General features: G+C 49.7%; 1 protein-coding gene across 1 annotated transcript; it reads right to left on the reverse strand.

Moving 5' to 3' along the window:
• Positions 1-457: 457 nt before the first annotated feature.
• Positions 458-24,859, reverse strand: LOC110311039 (keratin, type II cytoskeletal 1). The gene is given in 17 exon segments (XM_029469776.1): positions 458-1,292; positions 1,416-1,454; positions 1,874-2,094; positions 2,548-2,673; positions 2,781-2,945; positions 3,119-3,214; positions 3,592-3,652; positions 4,147-4,361; positions 5,309-5,885; positions 15,648-15,713; positions 16,054-16,274; positions 16,384-16,509; positions 17,967-18,131; positions 18,940-19,035; positions 19,516-19,576; positions 20,659-20,873; positions 24,308-24,859. Coding segments are annotated over 17 exon segments (3,423 nt in total). The 3' UTR covers positions 458-871.

Below are 24,859 nucleotides of genomic sequence, written 5' to 3' on the forward strand. Positions count from 1 at the left end.
GGGGGAAGGGGTGAGGGCACAGAGCAGGAGTAGGAAGGCAAGAGCAAGAGTAAGAAAGAGAGGAGGGGGCAAGCAGACCCTTTTGTAGTGAGTCAGACAAACTCCGCTGTTGCCAGGTAACTATGGGGCGGAGCTTAGACATAATGCTAACAAATAGAGCCCTCCAGTAGGACCACTTGTGAGAGAGCTTGTGCTCTGGGGTTCCACCCTTGTTAAAGTGGCCTGATCTGTCCCCCTTCACACTCAAGATCCTGGATCCTGACCACCACCACCACCACCCACCACCCACCCCACCCCACCCCACCCCCACACACACAAGCCTTTTGTTTGTGTAGGCTGTCAGTCACACAAGCCGCCCACTCACCCTCCATGCCATCGTACACAAACGGGCAGAAACAGATTGAGAGTTTCTAATGCAGTTTATTGCAGCAAAACAAAGAAACAGGGTTTAGGGGGTTGGGGTCGTTCAGAGCGCTCCATAAAAGACAAACTCGCAAACACCTTATGTACAAAACCAAAGCAGCTCAGCGTGCTGCAGGATACGGGATGCTAAGGGGCAACCCAGTGCTCTGGGCATGCCAGGCAAGGAAGCCCTAGATCTGAAGTCCTCTTTGAAATGTCATGTTGGTGATGAACTGATGGCAGTTCAGCAGAACATAAAGTGGGATTGTTACCATGGGACTCAGACTGCTACTAATATGAAAACTTCTTTGCAAGCGGAGCAGAAAAGAAAGCGCAGGGAAAATAAGCCTAATCTGTGCAATTAACCATAGCTCTTTTCTCTAACAAGGCTGGTGGGATTGATCTTGGTCTTGCCAGCCATGTTTGGCCTTGATGGAAAGGCAGAGCTAATGGGGTGGTGGCCACCTCTTTATTTGGTCCCTAGGGAGTAACTGGTGGAAACAAACTTCACGGTAGAACTGCCAGAGGACTTAACTCCACCGCCACCGGAGCTGGATCCTCCCCGGCCTCCGCCAGAGGAGCCACCATAGCTGCCTCCGGAGCTGCCACCGCCCCCTCCAGAGCCACCTCTGTGGCCTCCACTGCTGCCGCCCCCGGAGCCACTTCCGTGGCTGCCGCCTCCTGAGCCGCCGCCGTAGCTGCCACCACTGCCTCTGCCTCCAGAACTGCCGCCGTAGCTGCCGCCTCCAGAACTGCCGCCGTAGCTGCCGCCTCCAGAGCCGCCGCCGTAGCTGCCGCCGCCTCCGTATCTGCCGCCGCCGCTGCCGCCGCCTCCTCGGCTACTGCTTCCGCTCATGCTCGTGTGGCTGGTGCTCACCGCTGCAGAGAGCCTCCGTTAGACTCCATCCCACTGTGCTCGCTCGTCCCCAACCCAGCCAGCCTCCATTAGACCCCATCCCACTGCGCTCGCTCGTCCCCCACCCAGCCAAGCACCCTGAGAAATCCTCTTGTACTTACACACGCTCACGTTGGGGGTGCACTCTCCAGACATCCTGGGTGGGGGGAAACAAACCCCTCAGTACCTGCACCCTCGCAGCGCCCCCCTTCTTAAGGGGTATAACCCAGACTTCTCCCCAGCCCACCCAAGTTGGTTTTCTCCAGCCTGAGTCCAAGCAGGGAGAGATCTCCCTAAATTAGACAAGGCTCTTAGAGCTATGTGGCTCAGCTATTAGGTTCTGTCAAGAGATCCAGGCCACCCTCAATAAATTGCTCCGTTTCATATGAAGAGCAATGGGGAGGACAGAACAGAAAAAATAACAGGAGAAGATGAAAGAAAAGGGAAGAAATTAGGACTTGTGAACTTGAAGCCTCACTTCCACCCCATGTTGTGGTGATCTTCCCAAAGCAAGACAAATGACAGTCAGCAAGGAATCCCTAAGAAGTGACCAGGCTGCCAGGACACCTTCCTCACCTGATCTCCTCTCCTTCCAGAAGTTTCTTGTATGTGGCAATCTCCATGTCCAGGGCCAGCTTGGTGTTCATCAGCTCCTGGAAGTCACGCAGCAATCTGGCAAGATCCTCCTTGCATTGCGACATGGCATCCTCTATCTCATTCAGCTTGTTCTGGGCATCTTTGAGTGCTTTCTCACCACGCTGCTCAGCATCATTGATGTTCTGCTGTATTTGGGAGATCTGAGAGACAAAGAATACAGCGCATTACAAGGGCACACAGACCCTCAAGCCACCCGATCTTTCCATTCTGTTAGCCTTGCTACCTCAGTGGACCAGTACACTAAAGCACAGAATCCCTGGGCCTCCAGTCACCTTAGCTACCATCATGACTTCCTTAAAGGACTTGAAAGGTTTTAGTTCCTTCTCCTGGGCCTAACCTGAAGTTCAACTTCAAAATTTCTGACTACCTCTCCTCATCCCTCAGCTCCTAAGGTAATGGGCTAGGAGTTCACTATGACCTCCATCTTTACTATGTCATCTTCTCAAATTTCCCTTACAAGTATCTCTCATGAGAGCTGAATTCTGGAAGCTGCCATAGTCCCCAAAGGGAATGGAGAAGGTAGTTCAGCCTTGGTAAGGATTACGTCCCCCCTAAGGCCCCAGGGTCACCCCATACTTTGTATCTGAGGGTACCTGTTTCTTGCAACCATCAATTTCAGATCGAAGTCTCTGGATCATTCGATTCAGCTCAGAAATCTCCATCTTGGTATTTCTCACAGTGTCTCCATGTTTGCCAGCAGTGACCTGCAGCTCTTCGTACTAAAGGTGACATGTTGTTTCGGTTAGACGTGGATAGAAACCAGGGTGCTCTAGCACACAAACACACCAGCAAGCACAGGAAACAGCTAAGCGTGCAGGTGTTCTACCTTGCTCTGGTAAAAGGTCTCGGCTTCAGCCTTGCTCCTCTGGCAAATGCTATCATACTGGGCCTTGACTTCTGAGATGATGTCATCCAGATCCAAATTGCGGTTGTTGTCCATGGACAGGACAACATTGGTTTCGCTGATTTGAGTTTGCATCTGAGACATTTCCTGCAGGATGCGAGATAGTTCAGTAACTCTTACAGAGTTAAAACAACAACAACTTTGGGCGCTTGGGGGAATGGGGGGCTGGGGGCTGGAGGTTGGAAGGAAGGTTTCCACTCTGCAAAGCAGTGGGGTCAGGACTCGAGGTAGGTAGCCTTGCTTGAAATTCAAGAGTTTACCATTTGGTAGAGTGCGGAGAAGAAGTCAATGTCTTGCTGGAGGGCATCCGCCTTGGCCTGAAGCTCAACTTTGTTCATGTAAGCTGAATCCACATCCTTGAGGAACAAAGGCATCATAAAGACGTGGTTTTTTGAGGACGGGCCTCCTCTCTCTAGCTATGAAGGGTTTTTCCAAGTGGAAATGGAGTTGGGGACCTACTCCTCTTCTGCCCAGTTACACCACAGTTCTTGTTCCCTCTTCATATACCCCGAAGAGCTAGCCTGACTTGCTGAGAACTTGCCTCCCTTCTTGCTTTAGGATGCGTGGAGCAGCCAAGTACTGGGACGAGCATAGGTCCACGGAAATAAAAGAAAACAACCTACCCCAGATGCCCAGCAGGCTTGCTACCTGGTTCTCCACAACATGGCTTCCTTCTGCTATGACCTTTATTTATTATTTCATAGATGAACTCCACCCCACAGGGCTTGCTCACCTTCTTGATGGTCACGAACTCATTCTCTGCGTTGGTCCTCTTGTTGATTTCATCCTCGTACCTGCAGGGAAGTGTAGGTGATTGGGCGATTAAAGCAGACTGAGGCCCGAAACTCAGCATTCTGGAGTAAAGGATCCCCCTGCCTCCCTCTACAAGCAGGATCATCGTGGACACCCCTTACTTCTGCTCACTAAAACCATTCAACTACGACTATGTTCTGAGGAGATGAAGAAGGTTTGTTTGGTTTTTTGGGGTTTTTTTGGGTTTTTTTGGGGGGGTTCGAGACTGGGTTTCTCTGTGTAGCTCTAGCTGTCCTGGAACTCACTCTGGAGACCAGGCTGGCCTCGAACTCAGAAATCCGCCTGCCTCTGCCTCCCGAGTGCTGGGATTAAAGGCGTGCGCCACCACGCCCGGCTTGTTTGGTTATTTTTTAATGCCCAATTGATTTGCCCCTCACTGAGGGAAAGCCATTGCTACATGATAAGTCATATCCTTAGCATATTAGTTTCCAGAAACCATTTAGTTCAATAAACATGCTGGACTAGGCTTTCTTACTTGGTCCTGTACTCTTCCACCAGGTCTTGCATGTTCTTCAGCTCAGAATCCATCCGTGACTGGTCACTCTTCAGCGAGTCCACCTTCCTTCTGAGGATGCTGATATAGTTCTCAAAAAAAGGATCTAAGTTTTGGGTCCGGGTTGTGGTGTCTACCTGCTGCAGCAGCTCCCATTTGGTTTGTAGCACCTGGTTCTGTTGCTCTAGGAAGCGCACCTAGGAACAGAAGACCTGTTACCTCAAGTGCAGGAATGGGGTCTAAAGGCCGCTGAGCGAGACTAGTACAGTACTTTATAATAAAAAGAACTTCAATTCCCATTTGACAGCAAGAGATGTAGGGAGAAGCTGATCAAGGTGGAATCCGTATCAATCCAACATGCTTAATAAAGAAAAGCCCTGGAACGAAGTAACTCTCTAACACCAGTAGCACCAGACACATACAAGTATTGACATGATGCTTTGAAGTAGATTCGCGATGCTGCACAAGTTTGCCTTCCAATTGTTCTTAGGTAGATAGACATTTACATCACAGGGATAGATATGCAGTTCATTGTCGGGAAAATACCAAATTGGGTTTGGAATTTAATGTGGCTAATTTTATATTGACATTATTTTTAAATTAACAGAAAAGCCAAAAGTCGCTCATGGTTTTCTGGAACTGAACCATGGAATGTGCGTATTTTTAAAAATCTCCTTCTGATCCAATACTTGTGGGAAATTACCAGAGGACAGCCATCTCTCTGAGAGCAGAGGATGCTTGGTGCTGACCTACTCCCCTGCTTCCTGCTCCCTCACAGGACATCCTGAGTTACACCTCTTTGTGACCATTGAAACCCTTGTGAGTTTCTTATTTTGCACCCTAGAAAATTCCAGTAGCCCCATTTCTATAATCTTCATTCAACAGATGTGAGCCCGATTCAGTTCAAGAGCTCAGCGATAATGCAGTGGGATGTCAGCCACACTCATCATCAGGCTCCCTTTGTCCAGAAAAGAGCACACTCATCAGTATCACTCCTGAGAAGACTTTTAGCATATGTCCCATTCCACAACATGTCCTTTAGTCATCAAATGCAGACACATAAGGCTAAGCCCCGCCCCTTCCTCTGCTCATTCTCACAGCCTAGGAGCAGATAACCCTCTTCACTCTGAGCAGGTGAACTCACCTTGTCGATGAAGGAGGCAAATTTGTTATTGAGTGTCTTGATCTGCTCTCTCTCCTGAGACTTCACTTTTTGAATCTGAGGGTCGACCTCGACATTGAGGGGTTGCAGAAGGCTCTGGTTGATGGTCACTTCCTGGATGCCACCAGGGGGACAGACAGGCCCCATACTACCAAATCTACCACCACCAAAACCACCTCCACTACCAAAGCCACCACCACCACCAAGACCTCCGCCAAAACCACTCCCTCCAAAGCCACCACCGCCGAAGCTGCCACCCCCAAGGCCACCACCGCCGAAGCTGCCACCCCCAAAGCCACCACCGCCATAGCTGCCACCCCCAAAGCCACCACAGAAGCTGCCACCACCTCCAGCCACACTCTTGGAGATGCTCCTACCACCTCCAAGATTCATAAGACTCTTACTTCCAAAGCCACTACCAGAACTCCCACAGAAGCCTCCTCCTGAAAATCTCCCACCACCACCTCCACCGCTGCGGCGCATAGAGCTGCTGGTGGATCTGCGCTGGAAGCTGACTAGGCCGGCAGAGCCTGAGCTGAAGTTCCTGCCGCCACCGCCACTGCGGCACAGGGACCTGGAGCTACACTGTAGACTCATGATGGCTTAGAGAGAGGTGAGAGCAAAGACAAGAGATGGAAGGAGCTGAGAACTCCTCTGCCTTGAGCCCAGTGCCATGCCCTTATATACTGAGAAGAAATTGGGCTTGGTCCCCAGAGTCAGCCGGAGATGCAAAGCCTGCAAAGGGTTTGGCTCGCCTGCAGCCATACAAGATTTTTACGAGCCTCAACAATACGATAAACACTACACACCTAGCTCCCAGGATGGGCTCTCAGAATTGCTGTGCAGACAAGAATGGCTCGTGTGGTAATCACTTTCTCTATCAGACAGGATCTCTCTTCAGAGTGTCTGTGACTTTGAGAAAGTAGGACCCCCACATTGGCTTCTTGGTGACTCTTGATAGGATTTCGTAACCCCCAGCACTGTCGAGCTGTAATCCCCAGCTCATGGGCTCACATGCCCACACACTCACTAGGTCATTGTCGGCTCCTTGAGTAACAGGTGTGCTCGGTCGAGCTTGAATCCCTAAAGGAGCTCTCATCAATTTCTGAGACTTGTCCCTTCAAACCCCAGGGCTCACCAAATCACATCTCCTGACACAGAGCAAAGGAAAAAATCCAATGTTTTCTAGAATAAGTTTTCAAATGCACCTCGCTGATCGATTAAAGAAGGGGCAGCTGTCACTAAGCAGGATGAAGGGGTGGGTGAGCTAGAAGGACCAAGGGAATGGTGTGTGCTTTCCTGGGCTTCCTGCTTGTTCCTCTTCAAATGAGGAACAGCAGGCATAAGAGGCTAGCCTTTGAAAATAGGTAGCTTGCAAATGCCATTATAAAAAGTACATGGACTGGTGGGGTACGTTGGCACTGGCACCTGTGGCAAAGCGGAGTGGGGTAGTTGAGGCATGACAGGTTCAAACCTCACCTCACACTGGACCATAGAAGAGATAAGTGTGGGTTTGGAAGGGGAAGCAGTTATGAAAATCTGGAAAACCTGACCTGAGAAGCTCGCGGTGTTTCTAAGAGTCGGTGGCGACTATGATGGCAGGGGTCAGGATGCGGGAAGGGGCTAAAGCCAGTCAGGAATTGGTTATGTACCCGAAAGTGTCTTGTAGCTTATATGCTGTAAGTGAATGTTCAAAGAAATTTGAGAACGTTATCAGTCTACCCATTTTTAAATGAGAAAGGTGAGGCATGAGGTCTGAAAAGCTCCCCCACATCTTCATGGGTGGTTAAGTGTCCACCTGGGGTGTGACTGACGGCGCCTAGCTAAGGACAGCGTGTCAGATCCTAACACGTGTTTTGTGTGTTCCCGCGGCCACTGCGTTCACATTCTTCTGTGTGCTTCGGGGAGAACTGGACAGCGTGAGATGCTGTCCTGGTGTGGAAAGCTCTGAGTCCTTGGCTCCTGGCACATGGGAACACTTTGGAAAGATTCCTTCAGATCGCTCTGAGAAGGGGAACCAGAAGATGAGGGAGATTCTGCTTCAGCCCTGATGCTACGCTAGTGTACCCAGCATGTGTCCCGAGTCAGAAGCCTTCCTGAAGAGCAGTACTCGATCAGTACTTACAGACAGTAGAAACTTTAAGACCTGGGAAGACCAGAACCTACACAGATGATCATCGTGGAAGCCTGGCATGCTCCCCACATTCAATGCAAAGAGTGGAAGACACCTTCTGGAGGCACCTGCTCGGAGTTCTGGCTCCAAGCAACCCTGTGAATGTGTGGGAATTTCCCCTGTACAAATAAGCTCTGTAGGATAAGAGGTATTTGTAAAGACCATCCTGGCCCAGTGCCTGTCAGCTCTAAACCAGAGAATTGTGGCAATACTCTGTACCCTATCCATCAAGCTTTCTCTTGTACCAGTGTTTGCCCTTCCCTCCTCCAAGAAGTACCCCAGCCTGCCCTCTGTCCCCCACCCCTCCTGGTTACACAGCACTCTCTCTTCTGGAACTCTGTCCCAGTGCTGACATCCTCAGACTGCTAAACTAACCATCTCTTTAGGGAATGAGTAATCGGGTCTTGAGAACAATGGGGACTCGAGTGGCCTTGGTGTGCTAATGGTGGTTGCCTAATCGCCTTCTAATAGGCAATCAAAATTCTTTTAGTTCAGCACACTCCCTTATGAGACATAATCGACTCCTTCTAGCATTTTGGAGGGGAGTGCATATGTGCATGCATGTGTGTGTGTGTGTGTGTGTGTGTGTATGTTTGTGTATGTTTGTGTGTGTGTGTATGTGTGTGTGTGTGTGTGTGTGCATATGTGTGCCAGCCAATGAGTCCTGCTTCCTTAAGCAGAAAAAACAGAGAACAGGGCAATGGTGTTTACAGCACTGTAGACACATCTTGAGAAGGGGAAAGGCAGGAGCTAGGAGCATTAAGAAGACACAAAATCACTCTCAACTTGTTGATAGCTCCCACAGGACACATACCAAAGCGTGCTTCCCAGCAGAGACCTGAGAACTACACATGTTGTGAACCCAGTAAATGAAGCTGAAAGCTGAGACCTGGAGAGGCTGTGGCTTACTTAACACACTCCAGCTAAGACAAGACATGTGGGACCAGACCCTGGGCTTTCTGCTGACCTTATTTCTATCCTGGAGCAGAGGTACAGAGATAGCAGTGGTACTAAGGACTACTTCCCATCGTGTGGTACTCAGAGGCTGCACAAGCGAGCCTGCCTAACACAGAAGTGAGAACAAGGCTCAGTTCCCAGGGATACTCCAGTTTCTGAATCATGCCCCCGTTCTCTCTCCACAGCTCACTTTCAACTCCACAAGGTAGGAACTGTAGCACTGCTAGTGAGCCACAGTCCCTCCCTAAGATGTCCTAGGATGTGGGATAGTTTAAAACATCTGTGGAACAGAAGGCATAAGCCACATACTTAGAAAACACAGGCATGAATGAAGGGGAGAAGCAGCCCAAACTTCTTTGGTGCCAAGCACTGTCAGGTACTGTATCTCAGGTAGCCGTTGCTGACAGATCCTGGCCCCACTTAAAAAAACAAAAAACAAAACTATCATAGAGGCTGAAATGTGTGCCTTGGGTCACCCAGATAGTAACTAATGAGCCAGGTTTGTCCAACTCTGGTTGGGCACATGCCTCTTGCCCTCAACCAGCCTATGTTACTTGCATCGCCTATACCTTCTCTGCTCAACCCCCCCAGAGGTGACCCTTCCTCCCCATGCTCTGTCCAGATCCACAAGTTCCTCTTCCTGTTCTCTTTGCCCCTCTGCATCTCCAAGTTCCCTTCTTCTCTTTCCAATAAGGCTTTCTCATCTTGGCAACTTGTTCCAAACCCCATCCCACAGACAGGCATTGGGACCACAGAAAAATATCATGTCCTGATTAGTTACTGCTCCAGACTCTGGTTTCAGTCTGTTCTGTGACTGTGATAAGCAACCACTCGGCTTGTCAGGGGTCAGCCCAGACCTCACTTCTGAGGAGGAGGAGGAGGAGGAGGTTTCCTTGATTAACACCATGCTGCTATTCTGTTGGGCTCTTTCCCCTAAACTTGGTTCCTGCCTTAGTGAGAATACACTGCAGCACTGACCCTTCTGCTGGTTTGTCTGTATGTTTGGTCACCAATACTAATCCTCCTTGTCACAGGGGCTTCTCAGCCTCCTAGGTGGGAGGGAGGTGAACCAATGGAGAGATAATCCCAAGAGTACATACTGACAGCATTCCTGAACATCTGCACAGGCCCTTCCCCCACCCCCCACACCGATGCCAAGAGAAGCTTTGGGGCACAGCAGGCAGGGGCGGGCGTGGTGATGTTTTGAGAGCTTTTTGAGGGATGGGGCCCGAGAAAAGAGTTAAGAGTAACATGCAATGACAAGCCACCCAGCCCTGTGGGACTCTGGCAAAGTTGTGGGAGAAGGAAATTTCAGGGGAGTGGGGAAAGCCAAAGCCTGGGAGGAGTACAGGGGAGTCACAGACAATGGGGAGGCGGGGTGAGATGTTGAAAGCTGATAAATGGCTGAGGAGGGGCCACCGAGGCTTTTTAAGGAAAGGTGGGAAGGTGCAGGTGGAGGGACAGATGCACTGAAGGCAGGCAGCAAAGCAAACAGTCCCCCAAGAGTCACTGCTAGGCAGTGTGGGAGCCAGCAGAGGCCAGAGAGGAGGGAACCAAAGAGCTGTGTGTAGGAAAGAGGCTGTGGATGCTGCCTCAGTCTGCACAGGGTAGCAGACATGGAATAGGGGACATCACACTGCCCATTGCACGCTTCTAGCCGTATGACCCTGGGCAGGTTACCAACTCTGAGGCTAACCTTCCTCACTGGTGAAACAGGAGCTAAATCTACCTGCCAAGGAGGCTGCAGGGTGCAGATGATACCTAGAGAGAGGGAACTCTGCCCTCCTTACATTTGGAAGGACCCAAAAGCTGATATGATCACTGGGAAATTTGGGGTACAAGCCCCTTGCTGAAATTCATCAAAATACTAAGAAAGGCGTAAGTTCTTGAGACTCCCCAGGACTTGTAAGGACCATAGGTTTTGTCATAGGAAAGATAAACATCCCTACGTTGCATCCCATAAAAAGGATGCTTGCAGCCAGCCCCTGTGACAGAAGGGAGGCGGGGTTAGATGCAAGGAGCCCTGAGTGAAACCATAGAATGCCTGTTCTGTGGCTTGGAGCCGAGCTCCACACACTCAGCATGCTAGGGCAGCAGACTGGAAGCCAGGCTGCCACAGGAGCCCCCAGTGGCTTTCCAGGCTTAGCACTGGGACTTTTGGAAATGACTGCTCATTCTGGAGAACCTCCCAACAGCCCAAGTTCCCAGCCCAACCCAGCAACAGAGCACTGATCAACTTGAAGACATCCAGTTTCCTGGACTGATCGGAAAGCTGATTAAAACCAGGGCATCGAGTCCAGCAAAGCCATGGGAGCAACAGAGAGCTTGAGGGGAGGGACTGCTGGAGCACCTGGCTCTTTAATTCGAAGATACCTCCTGGGCCAAAGGGCTAGGCATATGACTCCTCCTTAGACCAAGAACTTTCCCAGCCTAGACACGCACATCTCACCCAAGGTCAGATGGAGTTAGAATGTTAGTGAGCCAATGACTGCTCCTCCTGTTCACCGTGTCCCAGATAAAAATCTCTGCAGCTGAGAAGCAGGTGGAAATAAATTTAGATTTCTATTGTGACCCGCCCTGCCACAGCCTCCCAAGGGGGAGGAGCAGCTGGCAAAGCTCCCCTAGGATCTACACTACCTCCAGCCAGCCTGTATCTGATGGTTGATAGACGATAGGCCAGCTACCTGCCTTATGAGAAACCACTAATTCAGCCTTTTGGAAATATCCCATCAAGCCCCCACTGAGGTCTCCCAGGTCCTCTCAAGGGACAGTGGGAACCAAATAAGATAATGCAAGCTAGGTGTTTTATAGCATTCATAGAGCTGCTTTTGTTTACCCCACTGGGACGACCTGGATGTGAGGGTGGTTGGCCCTGATGAGACTGCAGTACCAGTCTCTATATTCAAGCTCTAAGGAGCTTTCTATAGCCCAGAACATAAACATCTAGACTCTGACAGTCCTTTCTTGATTGCCTCTTCTCCCTCTCCCCATATTTCCTACGCCCCTGTCCTGACGCGTCTCTTTGCCCAAAACCTTAGAACTGGGGTATTGGGTTCCCTCCTTTTGGTTCATGGTTTCCACTCCTCTCTGACTAAGATAGTCCAGTCTTTTGAGGTTAGAAGAGGCAGGGCTCTGTTCCCTGGGACAATCCTGCCCAGAGGGAGGATGGTAAAGATGACCCATGACTGGCCCTGTCCTGATGCTTTTTCCCAAAGTCACCCTGCATTCCCTTGGAGCATCTTACACACGTGACTGATCCCAGTCCATGCCCTCTAGTGCTGCCAAATAACTCAGGTTTATTTTACGATTCTCTACCTGGTTTAGCCTTCCCTGGCGTCTGACCTTCTTCTTCCCATTAAACTTACATACAGAGTTGACTTTGTATGTTTGCTTGCTTTCCCCTGGCTCTCCCACATGCACACTTTGGGCAGCAGAGATGTGGAATGCTCCCATGTGCACATCCCAAACATCCCTGTGACTCCCCTCATCCTGGTGCCAAGCAGTCAGTCAACGTTGCTTACAACCTGAAAACTCCCCCAAGGGGCCTCTCTCATCACAGTCAACAGATGGTGTCTCTCACTGGAACTAAATCTGCTGTAGTTCCCACCTGTCCAACTGGGTCATCAGCTGGGGCCAAGCCTTCTTGCCTAGGCAGGCTCTTCAGATCTCTGCAGGTGGCAAACCCAACTCCCTCCTCCCCAGGCTTCTCCTCAGATCCTCCAGCCTTTCCTTTCGCAGCCAGGCCTCTGCCGCTACTGTCCTGGTCGCTGATCATTGAACGGAGTTCTCTCTGTTACTAATCTTAGCATTCAGAGCCCCCAGAGTGGTCTCATAACAGAAGGGCCTGAACAACTCCTCTTCCTGAGTCTTCTCTTCCTGGTTCCCACAGTCGTCACCACACCCTGTTGACTAATGTGTTCTCACCAACAGCTAAACAATGTCAATCATTTTTACGCTCACTGCTGTCTACCCTCCTCTCCCTTGGCTACTGCCTGGGCTCTTGGCTTTTTATTTTAAATACAGAACCCTGCTTCCATATCCTCTCCCTCTTTTTCCATTAGGACAATCTCTCTACTCACATCTCCCTCCATTAGCCTTCTTCCAACAGGCCTGCTGCCAAGATAGAATGCCAGGTATGCTAGGGAATACATTTTACCAAGATAGGTTGTGGTCAAAACCGAATGCATCTCATATCTAAATTCTGTCTATATCCCTTCATTGAATGAAATCTTATGATATACCCGCAGACCGACTGAAATTCCACATAGGATGCAGTTATCGAGTGGTTGACTCCATTTTAAAAGTTTCTGCATCTTGTTGATCTTAAAGCATCTATTAAACCCACTCTGGCCCTTGAATGTGCCTTGGTTCCCTTGCCCCCTGGTTTAGTTCCTCTTCTTATCTTTTAGTCTCCTGTCCAGAGAGCTCTACCTGGCTCTCTGCCCACATCTGCCCCTAATTTAACCCCAAGCTCCGGGCCACTTTCCAGTCTCCAGTAGCCATCTTTACCCTCTGATGACCCCTGGGGTAGTTCCATCATTCCAGTCTGCTTGGGTCCTCAGGGGTCTGGTTTATGCCATCAAGCTGGAGGACCCAGAGAGACACACATTCTGCTTTCTCTTCCCTCTAAACCTTCTTTCCCTCATAAGGTGTCATCTGTGTCTCAGCAGCTCAAGATTCAGAAGTCTATCCAGTCTACATGGCACCTCAGTGCCTGTGCCACTACCTGCTGCACAATAATTCACTCCAGTTTGATTGCATCCCATAATAAGCCTCCATAGGAGCTACACAAATATCCTGCTGAACAACTGTGCAGCTTGGCTTTTGAAGGATGAGCAACTTTACAGACTAGTAAGGGTGAGAGTTTGAGGGGAAGGGGCTTTCCAAGATGGTGCACTGCTTATAAAATAAAAAATAATAAATGCAATGACCCTTGGGGGCCAATGATACCACCACAGGGGTGTGCCTCCATTCATTACAAGCATGAGAACCTGAGTTTTCTCCCAGAATTTAAAGGCCTGGCATAGTAACACACACTTGCAATCTTAGCACCAGGTCAGGCAAAGAAGGGTGGGTGCATGGAGCTCACTGGTCAGGCAACCAACTATTCGTGATACAAGTCAATAAGAGAACCTGTCATCCTTCACACACACACACACACACACACACGCGCGCCAAAAAGAGAAAAGAAAAAAGAAGGCAAAATATAGATGACACCCAAAGACTGACAGCTAATGTCCTCTGTCTCCATAGGCATGTGCACACAACTGCATATATACCCCCATACATGTGCTCCTGTGCACATATATACCCATACCCATGGGGGAAGAAAAACAATAAGCCTTAACTTTTCAAATCAGAATTAATTTCAAAGAACTGACAAAATAATAACTCATCTTCTGACCACTCAATATATGGAGATCACAGAGAAATTTATTGTAGGGGAAAAAAGAAAAAAAAAAAAAAAAACAGAACTGCCAAGCCCTTCAGAGTTCAGCTTCCAACCAGGAAATGAGGTCACAAGCATTACCCAGCAGCCCCTGCAGAGAAGCTCTCCCGGACAGAATTATCGGCTCAGCGGTTGTAGGGACTAGGCAAGCAAGTCAAGGGGTCTCCAGAACAAGAAGCAAAGGCACATTCCCTCTCTCGTGACTCTTCATTGGCTGGAACTTTCCTCTTCCTGCCCCCTCAGCACAGCTCAAGTATTTCTGATAGAACTGTAAATTAAACTTTAAATTAGGAGACAAAGTCTGACAGGGTGCTTCGGAATCAGAGAGCAGAAGGGATGAACTGAGAACTTGAGTTGTTTGCATTTCCAGATTTGCATAAGGCTGGATCAGGTTTGCAACCCAAGTCAGCAACTCTCATTCCCCAGGCCCAGACATTCGCAAGGAGCGGCGCTGCCCCACAGGTGCCCGGCCCAGCGTTTGAGCACTTCTCAGCAGGGAATGGGCAGCTCTAAATGCAGGGGGGTTGCTGGAAGGGGATGGGACTGAAACAGAACTTGATTAACCACCCTATCCTATCCACACCCACTGCTAAGGACAGTCTTCCTTAAGTCTCCATATCAACTGTTTTAACCAGTGAATGACACAAGTCAGCACAGGCTTGTCCCCCGCACAGGTACTCAGTCAGAACAACAAACCTACCCTTGCTGTCATGGTGAACGAGCTTGAGCCTACAGAACAAAGGGTCCCGAAGGCTCTTGGCTCAGATGTCCCCATCACTAAGCAAGCTTGCCTTGCAATAGGGATTTCGGTAGGCCGCCACGGTGAGTTAGTATTTACTGAACTGCCCAGTTTAGGAATAGGGACCTGGGACTGAGGCTCATAGTGAAGTTGTTCACCGAGTTCTTTTTCTTAGTTGCTGGGCAAAGCCCATGAGGATCAGGACAGTGACAAGACCAGCAGGAAGGTGCGTATGTGAGCATGTGTCTGTCTGTCTCTTTCTCTCCTAGAGTCACCTGGAAACTTGTTGAGACCCATTGGGAAAAGATAGGTGAGGGAGCCCGGGAGGGATTGGGGGAGAAGGCTGTAGAAGTGCAACTGCTTGGCCGCTACTCCACCACGTGCCTACGCGAGCTGTGGGTGGAGGTCTGCAGGATCTGAGTGCGGGAGGAGCCGCCGCCGCTGCCGTATTTAGTGGCGCTTCTGCTGCTCGAGACGTAACTACTGCCGCCGCCGCTGCGGGAGCCAGTTCCTCCGCCGCCACCACCGCCTCCGCGGGAGCTGCCGCTGTAACCTCCTGAGCCGCCGCCGCCGCCGCCAATGGTCACCTGGCTACTCTGCACCGCTGTACCAGAGAAGGACAGATACAGAATGGCCAGGAGAACGCGGCAGGGGGACCCAGCAGCACCAGCCTTGAGAGCCTGCAGCTGGGATCAATGGTGCCCTCCTCTTTGCAAACAGAGGCATTGAAAGTCAACTGCACACTTCTGAAGGATTGTAGGCAGTCATTTAAGTAAAGTGTGCCACCCCTGTTTAGAGACAGTTCCTCTGTGCTCAGTTCTTACTGAGTACATATCCTAACAATCTCTGGCTGGTGTTGTCAAGTATCTCAAGCAAGGAAAGTGGTCACTTTGGTGGTTTTTTTTTTTTTCGGATGAGACTAGAAAACAAAAGCAACTGGGCCCAGCCCACCTTCTGCCCAGCACCAACCAGCCTCCTTCCCCACCCCGTACCTGTCCCCCACCTCCCCCCACCACCACCAGGCTGCTACTTACAGATGCTCACTTGACTCTGCAGCGCCCCCGACATCCTGTGAAATCAAAGCATGCCCATCAATCATAGGAGCAGAGAGGCTGGTGGAAGGGTAGAGCCCAGGTATCCCCCAACACTGACACTGCAGCCCTTGGAGCATCTGTGGGTCACACATGGCTGCACCCAGCTCTGGCTAGGGTAGAAACACCATGCTTGGGAGAAGGGGGCTGGTAGCAATGATTTCTTCCCTACCCTTGTAACCTATACATCCTAACTTGAATATTCCCACTCATCTTGGACAATCTTCCAGGGAACACATGGAAAAACCTCTCCAGTCTCATTACTCCATGGGTACATCCATAACTTTGGCCCATGGAACCTGGCTGCTATACACCCACCTGCTCTCCTCGCCCTCCAAAAGCTGGCGGTAGGTGGCGATCTCGACGTCCAAGGACAGCTTGGCACCCAGCATTGCTTGGTAGTCTCTCAGCAGCTTGGCCAGGTCCTCCTTAGTCTGCTGGAGGGCCTCTTCCAATTCTTGCAGCTTCTGCTTGGCGTTCTGGAGAGCCCTTTCTCCTCTCTCCTCCGCATCAGAAATCAATCCGTGCATCCCTTCGACCTAGATCCAAGCCGGGTTGGGGAGCACAGAGGTGTTGAGCTCCTGGAATCTGACCTGGGCCTTATGGGAGGTGGCGTGCCTGGTGAGCCCACCCTGAGTCCTGTCCTACCTGCTTCTTGGCATTGGCGATCTCTGCCCGCAGCCTCTGGATGTTACGGTTGAGCTCTGAGATCTCCATCTTGCTATTCTTCAGGTCGTCTCCGTGTTTCCCAGCTGTAATCTGCAGCTCCTGGTACTGTGGGTCAGAGGCACCACCATGGTCATTATCTGCAATTCACTAGGCTCTCCCAGAGAAAGATCTGGGCTGCTCTCTCTTGGAGTAAGCCCACCTAGAGTTGTGATCACACACACTCACACTAACACCAAATCTCCCTCAGCTGAGCAGCAAAAAGAGACAGTACACACACACACACACACACAAACACAATACATACACATGCACAAACACACACAGTACATACACACATGCATGTACATACCTGAATACACAGTACACACACGTGCACAATATATACACACGCATGCACAGTACATATCCCTGTGCACACATACACACACAATACATACACATGCACACACACAGTACATACACCCAAGCACAGTACATGCCCCCCACACACACACCCACACCCACACAACACTATAGCATGTCTCCCTCCTCTATCATGCCCACCAGTCTATGGGCAGGCTCCTATCCCACTGAGACAAACCTGTTTCTTTGTGCTCTTTACCACTGTTTTCAGGCACCTAAGCCTTCACGCAGCCTATGCCCACACAGGGCTACCTCTCTCTTTCCTGCCCACCATATTCCTTGAACCTTTTCTAGAATGATTCTCCTAGCAGACAGGAGCTACTGGTCTCAGAAGCCCTCAGAACACCCATGTTCATTTCTTTCTTTCCTATACTAGTATTGCTTTATCAACCAGACTATATACCCAGGGCATCCTCAAGAAGAGTTGACAAGAATATGGGCATTCTGACAAAGCTCTCCTTCCCCAGTCTCCTGACAAAATCTACAGCAGCCCAGAGCATGTTTTCAGACTGTGGGCCAGAGGGACCATGATATTGGAATTGCCTTTAAAATCCACAAAGCAGATCACCACATCCTAGTTACTCAGAACTTAGTAACTGGGGGCTTCAAGTTTTGTTCCTTCAACTAGAGTCTTAACCGTTCAGAAACATGAATTTATACCCACGAGGCTATCGAAACTATGCCCAGCATCATAGTGACATGTGTATTCACCCAGTCAAGTTCTCATGGTGCTAGGAATGTTGTGAAATATTTGGAGTCACAGAGAGTGACTCTAAGATTTCTAAGTGATACATTAAAAAGTAGAAAACTTTTTTTAAAAAATGTGCTATAATAAAAATAAAAGTGACAAAGGTTGTAGGGGTTAAGAACCTGTTTGCAAATCGCACACCTGGGTTTAGTGAGTGTTTTCAGGACAGCTGCTTATTACAAGGCTTAGGAAAAATTAGGTGGCCTGGCACCCGTGAGTTCTCCAGAACAATTAACTAAAAACGAGCAAACAAACAAAACAGGCAGGAACTCTCCTATCATATTCAGTGTCAAGGAGAGAAAGATAATTTCTGAAGTCTTTGTCATAGACATGACAGACTTTAAGGTCAGGAGGCAGTAGCAGTTTGAGGACTGTGTTTATTTGGGGGTGCAAACTCGAAACCCAAGCTCACCTTGGTCTGGTACAGGGCCTCAGCCTCGTCTTTGCTCTTCTGTGCAATTATTTCATACTGGGCTCGTACGGCATCGATGATGCTGTCCAGGTCCAGGGAGCGGTTATTGTCCATTGACAAGATGACATTGGTATCACTGACGCTGGTTTGTATCTGGGACAGCTCCTGTGAGACACAGAAAAGAGTTCACCCCTTCCACCCTTCTCCCTCTAGGATGTCTGGGGAAGCCAGAAATCTGGCCTAGAAAGGCCTCTTCCTGTTCCCTTAAATTGTTCTGTGCTATGAAACATAAAGGGAAGGGCTAAGTGTGTTTTGACTAAAGGTAAGGATTGAAGGCACCTAGGCAGGAGGAAGGAGTCCAGGACCTCATCAAGCTTCTCTTGTACAAACTTCCCAGCCTTGCTGTGGCTTCAATACCTTTTTGATACAGGCCCTTGACAGACACAGTCAGCTGTCCCTGGTTTCCATAAGGGTTCTCAGAAACAGTGGAAGGGTATCCAGTTTGGAGCCACTTGATTACCAGGTTAGCTCATGCATTCTTCTGTTGAATGGGCGTCCCCATAAGGTAGGTGGAGCTTCTGATACAGCACTCAGGTCAGAGCATGAGCCCCCATGTTGGACACAAGTGACAGGTTGGGGTGGGGCGTTCTCTGTCCTGCTCCCCTTCAGTTTTTCCTTACCACAAATCCCTTCTCCTGCCTTCTCTGGGGTTCTCCCAGAGTCCTGTGAACTTCCCACAGTGTGTGAAGACCTGTTACTCTCATGTCCCAGGGGGCCTGAGAGCATGAAACAGGGAACTACTCTACCCTCGCCCATCTCAAATGCTCACATCTCCGCTGGCTCCACCAGAACCACTGATGTTGAGGGAACGACCCAACTGAGGGAGAAGGCTGGTGAGATGAGCCTTCTCCAGTTTGCACTCTTATGGAATGTGGGAAAGGAAAAAGGGGTTTCTCCTCGGGATTCCACTTACCGTATCAAATAGATATTTCAGGAAGTTGATCTCCCCATACAGTGTGTCCACTTTGGACTGCAAGTCTGATTTGCCCATGAAAGCAGCATCCACATCCTGTGTAGCAAAGGTGTTTGGTTTCATCACCTAGGCATTGCTGGCCACCAGCTTCCCGGCTGCCCCCAGGCCAGTGGCAAAAGCCACTTCCTGGCTAAAAATGTCATCACTCAAGTCAGACCTGGAAACTGACTTTCCTAGCCAGAAGGAGGCACAACAACACCTCCACACCTCGGATCAGTGATCAGCAATCAGCGATCAGCAACAACAAACTCCCTAGATCCCTCCCCAGTCCCAAGGCTATATATACATAACTAACTTTTGAAAGCTGCCCGTTAACTTAATTTCCATTTCCAAAGCCTAGAGGACTCCTAGAGCCACTGTTGTATGGGCCTGACTTTCTTGTGTGTCAGGGCCCTGCAACTGGACAGAGCACACTCCATTTTAGTGCAAGAGTTCACCCTGTCCCTAGCACAGAGCACCCCAGGGGTTTTCTCCTGCCCAGTCCTGAGTTCCCAGAGGATCCCTCTTTTCTTTTACCTTCTTCAGAACAACAAAGTCATTCTCTGCATTGGTCCGCTTGTTGATTTCATCCTCATACCTGTGATGGAGACAAGAAGCAGGCTGCAAGGGCTGACCTTGGCACCTGAGATTCAGCCTCCCAGCAGAAAGCCCAGACCCTCCCAAGTCTCTGCTGTCCTGAACTGACCCTCACCCACACCCCCGCACCCTGCTCACAGCACTGCTGCCCCCTGCCAGGGCCTGGTGCTCTGGCAGATAAATGGCTAGAGCCAAAACTCCCAAAACTCCCCAAAACTCCTAACCCACAGGACGAGGACCTGACAGGGAAGCTCAGAGGCACGCACACAGAACGTCCCCCAGACGTTTCTATTGATTCTGATGTTGTGACTTTATAAATGCTTTCCTCGAGCTTTTTCCATCCAGACCATAAAATAACAGCCATCTCAACTTAATCTTTTAAAAGAAAAGTATTTCATCCACAGTTTTGTCTCTCAATTTTGTTTCACAGTTTTGTCTCCAATGTTTTATTTTTCCCTGTAGACTCACACACACATGATCCTCTGGTGGCCCAACACAGTGAGCACATCAAGGTGACAAAAAAAAAAATCCTTGAGCTGGGAGACTGTGGAAGAGGTCACTGGGGCACCTACAGTCACTCACGGACAGCTAGTCTGAAACTCAACTGTGATCCCTACTGTGACTGCCCGTAATAAGCGCCAATACTAAGAACTATTAGGTATTGTTTCTCAGAGTGTGGTTCCCCAGTGCACTAGCACAACCATCACACGTTTGAGATACATATGTACTGGCTGCATCCCAGACCTGCTGGATCAGAACCACTGGCGCGAGGCGCAGAGGCTGATGCAACAGGATGCATCTAAAATTTAAGAACCACAGATCTACTCCTCGGAGCACTCAGTAAGGAGGGCACACTCTGGGCAAAGAGGTGAACGTGTGGTAGGGCTCACTCATCTCCTGCCCCTCCTGCTCCCTATAACCAACACCTAACTGTCTCTGCTATCCTGCACGGGACTGCCGTATGTAAAACAGTGTCCCCCTGCACTTACACAATGCAGAGCCCCCCTGCTGCCAGTCATACCAGCAGCAGAAGGACCCTGACAGCCTTCTCCTTGACCCTTTTGCCCCGCCCTGGCTCCTCACTTGTTCTTGTAGTCCTCCACGACATCCTGCATGTTCCTGATCTCCGTGTTCTGGCGCGACTGCTCGGTGGTCAGAGCATCCACCTGCCTCTGCAGCTGACTGATGAACTCCTCGAAGACTGGCTCCAGGCTGCTGGTCCGGGTGGAGGTGTTCACCTGCTGCAGCAGCTCCCATTTTGTCTGTAGCACCTGGTTCTGCTGCTCCAGGAACCGCACCTAAAGAACACCCCAAGCGCAGAACAGCTCTCTCCATGGGAAGAGAGATCGGTGGCTTTACAGCACACTCAAACCTCGGAAATTCAACATGGGCCTTCTCGCCGTCAAGGGAGGCAATGTGGTTCATTAGGTCACTTCCAGCCAGTCTCGTCCAGCTATATACCCCTTTATATAACAGACTTCTCACCCCACACTTAATTTATCCATGCCAACGTGAGCAAACACCACTCCTTTCGTCTTTATTATGGTAACGTAGAACATGGCTGAGAACAAGACGCAGAAGGTCTTGGGATATTCTTAGGTAGGTGCCCCCAGCATCCAGTACCATCTTTGCCGCCTGCCACTATGGTTTTTGAGACAGCAACCTCATTTAAAAGCTATCATAACCCAGCCAGAAGTTTTGAAATACATGCCTTTGCTTTTTAAAATCCTGCAATGCATTTAAATGCCCCAAGTAAGAGATTTGGGCTGACAGATATTTGAAAAATGCCCCAAATTTGCTATTTCCTTTGCTTGCCAAGGACAGAGTGACCAGAGGGATCCAGGTACTTACACCAAGTGCACATGTGGTATGTGCTCCGTGTCACCAAACCCAGCTTTCACTTTTCCTCAGCCAGTTGCCCACGGATAGACCTTCCTCTCCCATGCAGTAACAGAGAGGGCTGGGCTGTAGTGTACTTCCCTCAGGTTCATGAAATTGTGTGCACACAGACATACACAAGTGTGTGCACACACACACACACACACACACACACAGTCTCACATTCATATACATATACATCATATATATGTACATATGTGTATCACATATACCTCCATATACATGCACAAATATTCACTTCCACGCAGACATCCATATTATCACACTTACTTATACACCAATGCATGTGTATGCACTCATAATATATATTTATATACATCCATTCATATATACACATCAACAGCAAGGAGAGAGAGAGAGAGAGAGAGAGAGCTCTCCAAAGTCCAGCACCCTTCTCCGGGAGCTATGAAAGGAACGGGAAACCCTCCCTCTGCTTTGTGGGGTCTGAGCAGCACTTGGCATGCACTCCTATGATGAGCACTGTATAGCACGCAGAATTCCCAGGCCCCTGAGACTTCGCCTGTCTAGGGAGCCAGCCCTGCCAAGTCCCTTTAGATTCTGACTCTAATGAGAAGAATGTAATCGGGGAGCTTCTTTCTCAGGCCTATCTTTGCTGGCTTTATCACATCGAGGGGTTGAGCAACCAGCCCTCACAGTAGACTTATCAGCACAGCTTGTAACACCCCCACAAAAAATTCCTGCCGCTATCTCTCTTCCTTCTGTGGCGTCACTCCCAGGGAGTGGGAAAATCAGTTCTGCATTCCATGACAGCAGTATGTTTGGTGACAGTGGCTTTCACGCCTTCTCAGATTGCAGCTTTTACTCCAAATGAGACACCACTCCAGGGAGGATTTCTCAAGGAGAGGACGCTGACCTTTGAAAGGATGGCTATTGAGAATAGCCCAAGCTGTACCAAAGGAGAAGCAGAAACTAGGGTGAGAAATTATAGCAACGAAAGTTTGCTTTCTTCCAAACTGGAGGCCTGAAGACTGATTGTCCTCGCAGGGCCTGCTTTGAAGAAAGAATATGAAACCACTAATCCCTGTACCATGCTCTAAAATGTAATAGGCTTCTGTCCTGGTCAGGAGCCTTGATCAAATGAAAATCCCAGGTTAATTTCCAAAAAGAAGTCTGTGGGACTTTGCCAGTTTTCCCTGCTCCTTCCTTGACCAACCTTAGCCTCCTGATAGAATCTCCCTCACGGATAAGTCCTTACTCCCGGCGAACCTTCCAGCCCCTGCCGTGGTGACCAAATGTTTCTCATTCTCGGTGATCAGAAGTAGACACAAGCACATGGCTCTGTTGGACTCCCTTGGAGCTGTCCATGACCCTCCCTCTATGTCCTCTTCTTCCTGCTCATAAACCGCTCCATCTCTAACACTTGCCCTGATATCAGGCAGTGGCCATTGTGCCTTCCTCTGCATGTAACAAAGGGAAGGTTTTGACCATAGCTGTCAGTTGACCTCCTTCTCAGAGACCTGAAGATGAGGAAAACTTCATGTGAATTAGGGTAAAGGGCTTCAAGGTGGCCCTTTGTTGGCCTTGGAGAGGGTGGTAAAAAGGCAAAGTCAGACAGAACACCTCATTATACATTACTGACTTTAGTTCCCAGAGAGATCTGCCATCAACACACTCACCTGATGCCCACCAACAGCTTCCTAGCTGCTGTCACTGCCCATCTCTAGCCGTACCCACCACATCCCTTCTTCTCTGTCATTTTCCCAGAATTTTTGACATTTGAAATTCCCTGAAGTGAGTCACACTTTTCATGCCTCCTCACTGCGTGGACATTTTCTGCCTAACAGCCGTTTGGCTCTTCTATCTTCAAGACCCAGGTAAGACCTGTGGTGTCCCAGCAAAGCACTCCTAGTATCCAGCAGGCACAACTCAGGCACCTTTGAGCTACCCAACGAGTACCACATACTAATGCATCTCCCATAAACTGTCATCATTCTCTGCCATTCCATTTTGGAGCTTCTTGAGAGCATAACTTGTGTCCCGGTAGTCCTTATAGCTTTTATGTACAGTGGCATAGAGTAGACCTAATAAAATACTTGTGGATTGAATGGGAGTGGAACAATTGGGCAGGAAGATTGATAGATAGGTGAATGGGTGGGTTACTACTATGAATGGATGGATGGACAGATGGATGGATGATGGATGGGTGGATGATGGATGGATTGATTGATGGATGGTGGATGGATGGATGGATGGATGGATGGATGGATGGATGGATAGATGGTGACTGGAAAGATGGATTGATGTATCACCATCCATCATGATGGATGAATTAATGGATGGATAGTGGATCATGGGTGAATGATGGGTGAACAGTGGATGGATGGATGGATGGATGGATGGATGGATGGATGGATGGATGGATGGACAGATGGACAGACGGATGGTGGGTGGTATGTTTGAGTCATGGTTGGGTGAATGGATGCATAGGTGTGTGTGGATGGTGGGTAGAAAGATGGATGTGGGGAGTACAGGTGATTGAGTGGGTGCCGAGGTACACAGATGAGTGGAACATGGGTAACGATGAATGCGAGTAAGATGCATGCCATGTGCTTCTGTTGGGTATCGCCAGGACCCTTATCTGCTTTCCTACTAACAGTGCACACACACACCCGACCCCCAAAAGCCTGTGTTAAATGCTTATGTTACAGTTCGGGTGAAAGCCTAGGTTAACCACTTTCTGAGTTCCCAGCACATGCACAAGAAAAAGTGGCTGCCATCAAATTAAAGAGAACAGTGGTTGCTAGTAGCTACATTCTGGCAGAGTGTGAGGCAGTCTTGGCCGTTTGACTCTCCCTGCCCATAAGGTACTCACCTTGTCAATGAAGGAGGCAAACTTGTTGTTGAGGATCTTGATCTGTTCCCGCTCCTGGGTCTTGACCCTCTGAATTTCAGGATCCACCTCCAGATGAAGGGGCTCCAGGAGACTCTGGTTAATAGTCACCTCATGGATGCCCCCAGGAGGATAAGAAGGACCGAAGCCCCCAGGTCCAAATCCAGCACCCCCAAAACCACCTCCAAATCTGCCACCTCCGCCATAGCCACCACCAAAGCCACCTCCACCAAAGCCTCTTCCTCCTCCAATTCCTCCTCCGATTCCTCCTCCAAATCCTCCTCCTGGCCCTCTACTCTGGCAGAAACCACTGGCACTTCGTCCCACTAGGTTCCCAAAGATGCTTTTACTACCACCCAGACTGTAGAGACTCCTGGAACTGAACCCACCACCATAATCACCTCCACACCTCCTCGACTGACTCACAGACACCAGAGCCTGTCTCCCACCTCCAAAGCCTGATGAAGACCTGGAGCTATAGGCCCTCCTGCTCCTCGAGCTAAATGCAGACTGAGAACTAAACTGGCGGCTCAT

The sequence above is a fragment of the Mus caroli genome, chromosome 15, assembly GCF_900094665.2.
Source record: "Mus caroli chromosome 15, CAROLI_EIJ_v1.1, whole genome shotgun sequence".
In the NCBI taxonomy this organism is placed as follows: domain Eukaryota; kingdom Metazoa; phylum Chordata; class Mammalia; order Rodentia; family Muridae; genus Mus; species Mus caroli.